The sequence below is a fragment of the Choloepus didactylus genome, chromosome 12 (genome assembly GCF_015220235.1).
Source record: "Choloepus didactylus isolate mChoDid1 chromosome 12, mChoDid1.pri, whole genome shotgun sequence".
Classification (NCBI taxonomy): Eukaryota; Metazoa; Chordata; class Mammalia; order Pilosa; family Megalonychidae; genus Choloepus; species Choloepus didactylus.
Window position 1 is genome coordinate 64,574,418 of NC_051318.1, and position 12,792 is coordinate 64,587,209.

General features: G+C 35.3%; 1 protein-coding gene across 1 annotated transcript; it reads left to right on the top strand.

The window, feature by feature from the left end:
* Positions 1 to 9,098: 9,098 nt before the first annotated feature.
* LOC119507061 (DNA ligase 4-like) lies at positions 9,099 to 11,416 on the top strand (the record flags this gene model as incomplete). The annotated part of the gene is made up of 1 exon (XM_037800125.1): positions 9,099 to 11,416. A coding segment is annotated over one exon (2,133 nt), but the record flags the coding sequence as incomplete, so codon positions are not given.
* Positions 11,417 to 12,792: the final 1,376 nt, after the last annotated feature.

A 12,792-nucleotide genomic window follows, 5' to 3' on the forward strand; every position in this document is an offset into this window, starting at 1 on the left:
TAAACAAGGACAAAGGGAATTCCAGACACTGAATACAATCTTTGAGAAACAAAAGCAACTTAAGCATGAGATAAAGGTAGATACAGATTAAGTTTTAAAACAGCCTAATTTGTCATAACTGAAAATCAATAGAAAATGTCTAAAATAAAAAGGAAATAGGGAACTGAGTATATTATTTAGAAAAATAAAAGTAGCCAACACAAGAACTTAAAACAGAAGTAATTAAAAATTGACTGCAGTTTCTTCTAGTAAGCAAGACTGGACGTAGAGAAAGGTGGAGAAGGGGGTCTATTATTTTTTTCATGATAAACCCTTCTATTACATTTGATTTTTCAACCACAAATATGTATTACTCTGATAATATTTTTAAAATAGTTGAAATAATATATATTCATTTATAGATAACTTATCACATGGAAAGTTCTGTGTTAAGAACTCTGGGAGATGCACATTTGAATAGTTTATGGTTTGCACTGTTGGGGAGCTTACAACCTTTTGGGGTACAACCAAAATGCACAAAACAAATATGGAACTTGATAAATTGAAATAAACATAAAAAGAGAGGTTATCCTTCTCCCGAAAAACTGTGCAGTGAGTGAGTAATTCTGCCTAAAAGTAAGACAAAATTGTATGGCATTTGAAGTAAACCCTAAATATTGGTAGAATTTTGATGGATGGAGAGAGCAAAAGAATATTCTAGTTGTCCTAAAATACATTCTACAAAAGGACAATCATTTTTAAACATTCCCAGCCAAAAACCCAATTATACTTTCCAGGAAGAAGATGTTATTTTTGAAATACTCATCTGAAGAGCAGAAGAAATATTCAGAATATTTCATGCTAAGCTCAGACTTACCTGTACCAGAAAATATTCTCTGAGCTTGTGAGTCACTTAGTTACTTAAAAAATAAAACCCTGAGAGAAACAAGATTATATTGTGTGTCAGTGACCATGAAGATTAAATTCATTTATCTAGAACAGTTTCTGTTGACTTAAATATACTTTAAGTTGACTTCTCAAAGGCTATAATAAAAATAGCAGAGCTTGTACATGGAAAACATTCATAATGAATAACATTTGAGTGTTTTTTCTTTTTTTTTTTATTAGTATGTCTTGGTAATTTCTAACTCGAAACTTAGATTTTTATTGAAGGCTTAGATCTATAACTAAATTTATTACTATCTAGACCACCAAATTTTATCTATTTATTTTAATTATCATTGATTTTTTTGAAAGAAGTGAAGTTTTTCCATCCAAAGTCAATTTGTAGTCAAAATAGGTGATCTACACAATAATTTAATGAGTTTTGCTATGAAATCATTTGAGGAAAATCATAAGAACATTTTTATTAAAACAAATTTATCTTTGTTACCATATACCCCCCTTTTATTAACTCCTTGCATTAATGTGGTACATTTGCTACAATTCATGAAAAAACATTTTTATAATTGTATTATTACCCATAGTCCATGATTACAATAGAGTTCACTGTGTTGTATAGTCCTCTGTTTTTGTTTGTTTTTAAATTTTCATTCTATTTACATATATAAACTAAACTTTCCCCTTTTAACTACATTCTAATATCCAGTTCAGTGCTGTTAATTACATTCACAATGTTGTGGTACCATCACCACTGTTCATTACCAAAACTTTTCTATCAACCCAAATAGAAACTCTAGACAACTTAAGCATTAACTTCCCATTCCCTACCCCCACCCCAGCCCCTGGGAACCTATGCCAAATATTTTTAAAAGAACTTTTTTACTTTTAAGTACATGTGCTTTTTACTACTTAAATATATACTAAAATGCTATGGGGATCACAGTGGGGAGTCTGAATACTTTAAAAGTTTAAAAAGGAGATGTAGTAGGTCATGGTGACTTTTTTAATATCATAAATTTTATTAAAATCTCCTCTGTCTCCTATCTATTGTTCCACTTTACATGCTTAAGCTCAACTGCTTTTACGTATCAACCTCATTTACTCAGGCAGAGAGATAAAACTACTGGGAAAGAAAAAAATGTACCTTAATATTTCAAGTCAACAAATACTGAAAGCTTACTTTGTACATAGAACTATGCTAGGTACCCTGGAGATCTTTGTTCTCAATATTGTATGGAGAGAGCAAACAAACATGAAATTGGAGAAGACTGCAATATGGAAATAAGAGCCAATGGGAAGGGCCCAGACAGCTAAGTGGGAGTGAGGCGAACGAAGAGCCTTCAGGGAAGGTCTGGGCCTTGTGGACTGAGTTAAGAGGATGGTGGGTTGAGAGGAGAGGCAAGGGCTGACAGGAGCACAGTTGGAAAGCCAGATAATATATTTTTTCTTGAAGTTCTATTTTGACCAAACTGACACAAACTCTCAGTTAGGGAAGAGTGGGATATGGTTGGAATAGTTAGGAGCAATTTATAAGCAATGTTGAAAGTATTATGTAGGTAATAGGAAAGCACTGAAATGTCATGGAATGGAAGGAGGTGATACAGCAAAACCATAATTGTGGTGGATTTTAATATTACAACCTGAACACGGTAATGGGAATCTGAATTATGGTGGTAGAAGGAAAAAATAGGAAAAATAGATATGAAAAAAATCAAGGAAAGAATCAACAGGACTTGTTTGTTAATTAATTTGAGTCAGTACTTGAGTGTATATGTAAACACAACTACAAACACGACTACAAACTTCCAATCTCATCATGTCCCAAACTGAGCTCAGATTAGTACATGTGGGCAGTGATGAGGTGTCCTCTAGAATTTTGAATGAGGGAATTAAGGTTATCCTGTGAATACTAAATATTTGTTGGCTTTCAGGGGTTTTTTGTTGTTGTTTTACTTTTTTTAAATAAAAGTAATGCATTTATTGTAAAAATGAAGTCCATGTTTAAAAATTAACACAAATGGAGGCACAGTAGCAGCTACTGTTTTTGACTGTCCATCATTCCCCCACCTTCTCCCTCTGTTAACAGTCTTCACAGCAGGGTTTCATGAGTTCCTCCTCTTCCTGGACAGGAAGATCCTATGATCCTGGGATGCCTCTGCCAGGGCTGACAAGAGAAGTGCCTCTTCTCTCTCAAGTCACTAAATTGAAGGCTTCCTGCAGACATGTAACCCTGTCCCCTTCTCCCATACTCGCCTCTACATGAAGAGAATCAGGCTGCCGTAAGAGAGAACGGAGTTAGCTTCAACAGGAATCAGACATGAGAGAGACAAATAGAGAACCCTGACCTCATTCAGTTCTGAAGTACTCCTCATGGCTGAGGTTGATGAGAATCATGCCTTTTCAATTTGGTTACATGTGTTAGCACATTTTCTTCTGTTGTTTAAGCTAAAGTGGGATGCCATCACTGCAAGAAGAGTCAGCAATTCGAGATGAAAGTGAGGATATACAATTTTAGAATTTAGATACTCACAGGCTTTGGAATCTGACAAAAGTCAAATTCTGACTCTTACACTAATTAACATGTGAATTATTTAACTCTCAGATTACTCAAGTCAAAAATGGAAAGTAGTACTTACGTTACATGGTCTTGTGGGAATTCCCTGATACAACATATATGCCAGTTGATGGTACCAGTAAATGTCCAGTAATGATATGTTGTTGCCTTTGTTGTTATTGTCATTATCTTAAGTGTCATGATCTAGGAGGGTAGAATTATTTTCAGGACAGAGCAAGACTTGACTACAAGCTTATAAATGGTATTAATATATCCAAAGAAGTAATATGTTAATCAGAAGGGGGTTTAATCAAAGAGCTAGACTTTGCCTGGGCCCTGGAAAGACAATATAAAGGCGGAGTCCTCTTGGAAGATGGACTCATCTTGATCACTCTCAGAAACTGCCACTATCCTTTTGGTTCAAATGAACCACTTTCCTTGCTCTGATTCCATATTCACCAAAGTGCCTCTTAACATGGTCCGCTGGACAATTCCTCTAAGAGAGGTAAGTGGTGACTAAAAAGAGACTGGGCTCCCTTCTTATGCTGCCTTTGCAGCTGCTTTCCAAGGTTGTCCCTTCCCTCTGGCTACCTGCCCTAAGAAAGTTGCCTTAGTGATCTCTAAGGCTGGTTTCTAAACCAAAATGCCTACACAGAGCGAGGCAGGTAATGTAAAGGAGAGAGCCAGGCTGGGTGGAAGACAGAAGGAGTGTGGGAGCTTGAAACACAGAGGACATGCCCTATCTTCTCAGGTCCAGCCAATTGTTGCATTTGGAAATGCAGACCCAGTATTGACAGATTGTTGGATTTTTAAAAAGAAGCTGGAAACATGGATTTTATTATAAAATAATGGTGTTTTTAAAAATTTTTAAACACTATGTAGGCCAGACAAGATCTACTAGACTTAGTTCCACAGCTATCGGTTTAAAAGCTCTACTAGGAATATGGGTAACCTCAGTCAATAGCTACACTGGCCACATCTTCCGGCTTTCCTAACTCCTTGACTGGGTTAGCCAGGAGCCATGCTGATTGACGCTGCTCTCACCCTGTGTGTTACATTCCTTCTTTTTAGACTCTTTTTAGTCTTAACTCACTGTATTCTCTGCTCTCTTTGTGATGGAAAAGATGTTATTTACATCAGTCCTTTTATTTTGTCCAGAAGGAAATAGTTCTGCCTACAGGACCACTCAGGGAAACATCTCCTGAGAAACAAAAGACTTCTTCCTCTATGAATTTTCCTTTCTCTCTTTCAAAGACACCTCTCTTCTCCACAAAACAGCCCTGCTTAATATACACAAGCTATGCCTCACTTTCAAATTGCTCCTAAACCAACAGACATGACTTAAAGAAATTTTAAAGAATCTAACACATTTTTGCCCAAGTATGGAATTATGTTTATTCTTACTGTAAATACATTAACTTAATTGGTACTTAACTCTTATTATCATCTGCTTTCCCTTACTTCTATTATCAGGATAAGCCTGTATGTAAAATTTTCACTACAGAAGGCCTAGAGAAGGACCACATGATGCAGATAGGCGTTTAATAAATAGGCATCTTAATAATTTAAAATATCGGTTTAGAAATACAAGTAACCTCCACTACCTCTCAAACTCCACCAAAAGGACAGTAAAGGTATTTTTAAGGTATAAATCCAAGAGAACAAAGAAAATGGTAGATATAATGACAGCTACTCACTTTAAGAAAGTATAGAGTAGAAAGACTAGTCGTAAATGACTTAGCAGATCTCAGAAAGCAAACAGTGAGGAAAGCAAGAACTAATCTAATTATACCATAGAACTTCCCAAAACTTGGGAATTGGCAGTATCAAGTAGTTCTTAAACTGGGGGTGAAAGAAGGGCTGAAAACCAAGAGGATTAGGTGAAAGTGTGTTTAAGAAGCAATTTATTCCTACCCTAACCCATATCCCTACCCTAACTCATATCCCTACCCTACCCAGCAGACAACTGGAGGTTTACACTTTGGAGAGGGTAAAGAGATCTGTGGACCAATGGACACCAAGCTAAGTCGAGTGCAATGGGACCATTCTGAAAATAAAGGGATTAAGTGAAAGCATACAAACTGAATGTTGAGACTCTGAGCCTTCTTCTTTCTTCCCTGACCCAACTTCCAAAGTCCTAACAGCCAGAATCATACTCCCCGAGATCAGGAGTCTCTGGGAGACTATAACTAGGCCTAAATAAAAGAACTGACAATACTAACTCCATGGATTCCCCAGTAAAACATTACCGCCCCTGTCTCTATTGGCAAGGCCCACTTCATGCCAATAGAGACTCCAAACAGCTTTTTTGGACCCTACTCTTAAATATGAAATGGAAAACCAAGGATCACCACACGTCTGAGGAAGACATTCAATATAGAAGACAGATGGTGGGGGATGGCGGGTGGGGGGAAGGGAGCAATGCAATGAAATGAAGACAATGAGATGAGAGACATTTTACCAAAAAGTACCATTAACATCCTTTCAGAGATAAATAACCAAAACCAACAAAAATTCAGAGAACAAAAATAAATGAATAAATAAATAAGATTTTTGAAATTAAAAAAATAAAATAGAAGTAATGAAAACCTCAAGAGAAGACTGGAGAAGCACATTGAGGAAATATCCATGAAAGAAGAGCAAAAAGACAATAATGGAAAATCAAGAGATTAGCTTCAAATAGAAGATTAATTCAGCAAGTTTATCAGCCAAGTAAGAAAAGTTCCAGAATGAAAGAACAGAGAAAATGGATGAAATGAAACCATCAATAAAATAATTTAAGGAAATTATCCACAACTAAAACGCATGAGTTTCCTGATTTAATAGCACTCTGAACGCCCAGTCCAATGGATGAAAACAGCTGCACACCAAGGTACATCGTTGTGAAATTACAGAGCACTAGAGCTGGAAAAAGATTTTTCCAGAGAGAAGTGTGGAAGTGTGTGTGTGTGTGTGTGTGTGTGTGTGTGTGTATTTCATATAAAGGATCATGGATGAGAACAGCATTGGACTTCTAGCAAAACCACTGGAGCTAGAAAACAATAAAGCGATACTTTCAAAATTCTGCAGCAAAACCATTCCCAACCTAGAAATCCATATCTAAGAAAACCATTAACTAAATATGGGAGTAGAATAAAGGCGTATTCAGACATTAAAGATGCCAAAATATTTGCCTGCCTTGCATCCATTTACAGAAAGCACTGGAGGATATGGTCTGTCAAAATGAGTATGCAAACCAAGAATAAAGCATGAGATCCACAAAAAAGGAGACAAGGGAATCCCAAAACGATAGTAGGGAGGAACAAAGGTTCTTATAGGAAAGGAAAATTAATAATAGTATTTTGTGTGGCTCATTCCACGGTTGTAATTCTGTTAAGACTGACCAAAATAGCAATGTAACTCGATTTGAAAGCTAGAAGGATGGGAAATATAAGTGACTAGGAGTTAGAAAGTGTATGCAAAAGAAAGCTACATTTTCATCTTCCATAGTTGTAAATCAATAGATTATGCCTAAAATTTAAAAAATAAAGAGGTAGAAATATGAACACTTAGAGATAAGAAGGTAAATATTTTTTCCCCACAAATAGTTAATAGAGTTGAAAATAGTTGCTCTGAAGAAAGGGAAATGAAAAGGGCTGGGGTAGGAGAGATGCAGAGGGAGAATTATGACTTGCCATCTTAGAGCACTATTTGAAGCTTTAAGTTGTGGGCATTTAAAACTTTGCTATATAGTACAGACAGCCCAGTTATAAAATGGGCAAAAGATATGAAAAGACAGTTCTCTGAAGAGGAAATACAAATGGCCAAGAAACACATGAAAAAATGTGCAGCTTCACTAGCTATTAGAGAGATGCAAATTAAGACCACAACGAGATACCATCTCAAACCAATTAGAATGGCTGCCATTAAACAAACAGGAAACTACAAATGCTGGAGAGGATATGGAGAAATTGGAACTCTTATTCATTGTTAGTGGGACTGTATAATGGTTCAGTCACTCTGGAAGTCAGTCTGGCAGTTCCTTAGAAAACTAGATACAGAGTTACCCTTCGATCCAGCGATTGCACTTCTCGGTATATACCCGGAAGGTCGGAAAGCTGTGACATGAACAGATATCTGCACGCCAATGTTCATAGCAGCATTATTCACAATTGCCAAGAGATGGAAACAACCCAAACGTTCCTCAACAGATGAATGGATAAATAAAATGTGGTATATACACACAATGGAATACCACACGGCAGTAAGAAGGAACAATGTTGTGAAACATATGACTACATGGATGAACCTTGAAGACATAATGCCAAGTGAAAGAGAATATAATATTTCTACCACTAATGTGAACATTGAAAAATGTAAAATAAATGGTTTATAATGTAGAATGTAGGGGAACTAGTGATAGAGAGCAATCAATGAAGGGGGAACGATAACCCAATAAGAACAGATAAGCTATCGTGGGTAAATTTAATGTAGGAATGCCCATGAATGACTATGTTTGTTAATTTCTGGTGGATATGGTAGGAACAAATTCACAGAAATGTTGCTATATTAGGTTATTTTTGTGGGGTAGAGTAGGAACATGTTGGAAGTAAAGTAGTTACTTTAGGTTAGTTGTCTTTTTCTTATTCCCTTGTTATGGTTTGTTTGAAATGTTCTTTTATTGTATTTTTTTTTTAATTTTTTATACAGTTAATAGTTAATTTTTTTTTAAAAGAATTAATTTAAAAAAAAACAAAAACAAAAACAATGAAAAAAATATGCAGAGCCCCCCTGAGGAGCTGGTGGAGAATGCAGGGTTTTGGGCTCCCCCACCTCGATGGTTGCTGATGTGCTCACAGACATAGGGGACTGGTGGTTTGATGGGCTGAGCCCTCTACTACGGGACTTGCCCTTGGGAAGACTGTTGCTACAAAGGAGAGACTAGGCCTGCCTATATTTGTGCCTAAGAGCCTCCTCCCGAATGCCTCTTTGTTGCTCAGATGTGGCCCTCTCTCTCTAGCTAAGCCAACTTGGCAGGTGAAACCACTGCCCTCCCCACTACGTGGGATCTGACACCCAGGGGAGTAAATCTCCCTGGCAACATGGAATATGACTCCCAGGGAGGAATCTAGACCTGGCATAGTGGGATGGAGAACATCTTCTTGACCAAAAGACGGATGTGAAATGAAATGAAATAAGCTTCAGTGGCAGAGAGATTCCAAAAGGAGCGAAGAGGTCACTCTGGTGGGCATTTTTACGCACAATATAGACAACCCTTTTTAGGTTCTAATGAACTGGAATAGCTAGCAGTAAACACCTGAAACTATCAAACTACAACCCAGAACCCGTGAAACTTTAAGAAGATTGTATAAAAATGTAGCTTATAAGGGGTGACAGTGTGATTGGGAAAGCCATATGGACCACATATGGCTTTCTACTCATATGGATGAGTAGAAAAATGAAGGCAAAAAAAAAAAAAAAAAAAAGGCACCCAGTGTTCTTTTTTACTTTAATTGTTCTTTTTCACTTTCATTTTTATTCTTATTTTTGGTAATGAAAATGTTCAAAAATTAATTTTGGTGATGAACGCACAACTATATAATGGTACTGTGAACAACTGAATGTACGCTTTGTATGACTGCATGGTATGTGAATATATTTTAATAAAATTGAATTAAAAACTATATTTACCATTTTTCATAGTGATGCTGTTGAGTTGTATAATGTAACCACAGATCTGGAAAAAGTCTGTAGGCAACTGCATGATCCTTCAGTAGGGCTCAGTGATATTTCTATCACTTTATTTTCTGCCTTTAAACCAATGCTAGCTGCTATTGCAAATATTCAGCACATAGAGAAGGACATGAAACATCAGAGTTTCTACATCGAAACCAAGTTAGATGGTGAGCGTATGCAAATGCACAAAGATGGGGATGTGTATAAGTTCTTCTCCCGAAATGGATTTGACCACTATACTGATCATTTTGGTGCATCGCCACGTGAAGGTTCTTTAACACCATTCATTCATAATGCATTCAAAATAGATTTACAAAACTGTATCCTTGATGGTGAGATGATGGCCTATAACCCTGATACCCAAACTTTTATGCAAAAAGGGAATAAGTTTGATATTAAAAGAATGGTAGAAGATTCTGATCTACAAACTTGTTATTGTGTTTTTGACATATTGATGGTTAATAATAAAAAACTAGGACATGAGACCCTGAAAAAGAGGTATGAAATTCTTAATAGTATTTTTACACCAATACCAGGTAGAATCGAAATAGTGCAGAAAACACAGGCTCATACTAAGAAAGAAGTAATTGATGCTTTGAATGAAGCCATAGATAAAAGAGAAGAGGGAATTATGGTAAAATATCCTCTGTCCATTTACAAGCCAGACAAAAGAGGTGAAGGATGGCTAAAAATTAAACCAGAGTATGTAAGTGGACTAATGGATGAACTGGACATCTTAATTGTTGGAGGCTATTGGGGCAAAGGTTCACGGGGTGGAATGATGTCCCACTTTTTGTGTGCAGTGGCAGAGAAGCCCCCTCCTGGTGAAAAACCGTCTGTTTTTCATACTCTCTGTCGTGTTGGCTCAGGTTACACCATGAAAGAACTGTATGATCTGGGCTTGAAATTGGCCAAACATTGGAAGCCTTTTCATAAAAAAGCTCCACCAAGTAGCCTTTTATGTGGAACAGAGAAGCCAGAAGTGTACATTGAACCTTGTAATTCTGTCATTGTTCAGGTTAAGGCAGCAGAGATTGTCCCTAGTGATATGTATAAAACTGACTGCACCTTGCGTTTTCCACGAATTGAAAAGATAAGGGAAGACAAAGAATGGCATGAATGCATGACTCTGGATGACTTAGAACAACTTAGGGGAAAAGCATCTGGAAAGCTTGCTTCTAAACACCTTTGTATAGGTGGTGATGATGAACCACAGGAAAAAAAGCGGAAAGTTGCCCCAAAGATTAAGAAAGTTATTGGAATTATTGAACATTTAAAAGCACCTAATCTTTCTAACATAAGCAAAGTTTCTAATATATTTGAAGATGTGGAGTTTTGTGTTATGAGTGGAATAGACAGCCATCCAAAGCCTGATCTGGAGAACAGAATTGCAGAACTTGGTGGTTACATAGTACAAAATCCAGGCCCAGACACGTACTGCATAATTGCAGGGTCTGAGAACATCAGAGTGAAAAACATCATTTCTTCAAATAAACATGATGTTGTAAAGCCTGATTGGCTTTTAGAGTGTTTTAAGACCAAGAGCTGTGTGCCATGGCAGCCTCGCTTTATGATTCATATGTGTCCATCAACAAAACAACATTTTGCTCGTGAGTATGATTGCTATGGTGATAGTTATTTTGTTGATACAGACTTGAACCAACTGAAGGAAGTGTTCTCAGGAATAAAAAATTCCAATGAACAGACTTTTGAAGAAATGTCTTCTGTGATTGCTGATTTAGAATATCGATATTCCTGGGACAGCTCTCCTCTTAGTATGTTTCGGCGCTACACCATTTATTTGGACATGTATGCTTTTATTAATGACTTGAGTACCAAAATTGAAGGAACAAGATTAGCTATTAAAGCCTTGGAGCTTCGATTTCATGGAGCAAAAATAGTTTCTTATTTAGCTGAGGGAGTATCTCATGTAATTGTTGGAGAAGATCATAGTCGTATTGCAGATCTGAAAGCTTTTCGGAGAACTCTTAAGAGAAAATTTAAAATCCTGCATGAAGGTTGGGTAACTGACTCAATAGACAAGTGTGAACTACAGGAGGAAAATCAATATTTGATTTAAAGCTAGCTTTCCTAGTGAGCAGATCCTCTGATTCATCTGGCAAACTCACTGCAGTATTTGGTAATCATAAAATATTAAACCTCATTTAATTCTATTTCTCTGATCATCTATCCTGTATGGCATTATTAAATAAGGGAAAACAATAATTTTAAGTTTTGGGATTGAAAAGACACTAAATGGCCCAAAGCCCAAGAAGAAATACTGTTAGCAGTATAATATTTGGTGATTTTTATAATTAAGATGAAATCAACAGTTTTAAAAGAGGTGTTTATGTGATATCTCTATAGAAATCTGAATTTTGACTCAAATAAATTTAGAAGCTTTCAGAGCATTAAAAGTCTTTACCTTTTAAAAAGGATTTTCTGAAGTTAAAATTTTAATAATAGTTTTTATCTGATGAAGGTAGCATGGCAAGAAAATAGAATTGTCAGATTTGGACTTGGAAAAATATTTCTTTTAATTTGAAGACTAAAATTCCTCTTTTAAAAGTGAAATGATTTACACACATTTTTTAAGGTTAAGGTTAAGCACATTAGCTTGTTACTGATGTCATTAGCTAAATTAAGGGAAGTTGAATGAGACTTATTGGTCTAAAAACTTATAGTCGGATTAGTCTGATTAAAAAAAAACAAAAAAAAAACCTTGCAATTTTAAAAGTATGTGGCCCGTGTTTAATTTTTTTCTAAAATAGAACATGTTTTAAAGAAAATATTCTCATGAAATTGTAATCCGGTATAAATTGTGTTTACAAACAGTGGATTTCCTTGATATAATCTAGTGAGTAGTGTTAAAATTACATTCAGGTTGTATTTTCATTAGAAGTAAATTGCTTTGACTTTTTAAAAATGGCTTTTATCCTTAAGTTATTTAAAGTCAGTGTGTATGGTATATATGGTGTTTGGTTTTTATATATGAGATTTTGGAATAAAGTTTATATTTTGAAAACTATGTTTTCATGACAGTATTGGAATTTGGTAACTTTCTGTGTGCTGATTATTTGTAAGTAAATAGAAACTTCATCTGAGCAATAGAACAAATATATGTGATTTTGCTATACTTCTAAATGTAATTAAATATTTAATATACTATTAAAATAATTCCTTGTGACATTTATTTTTAAATAATTCATGTTATATTATTTCAGCCACATAGATGTTATTACATCTGTACAATTTTTTATTAATTTAAATCAGATTCCTTTTTAAGGACCTTTGTATTTCATATTACTGAATGAGCCTTATTAAAAGTTTTAAACTTGTATATTTTTATTATATCTTGAGAACAATTATAAAATACAGATAAGTATAGTAAAAAAAAGTCCATAATTTTAACACCAAATATAATACTATTTACTATTTTAGGGTATAAATGGTAAATCCATATTTACAGTGTAGCAAGTAATTATAAGGCAAGCTACAATGCTGTATTTAATCAACTTTTTTCATTTAATGAATTATGAGTATATTTACAGATCACTAAAATATATCTATCATTTTTAATTGCTGCACAATATCCCATTCAATAAACTGTAAAGTATTTAACTCAAAAAAAAAAAAAAAAA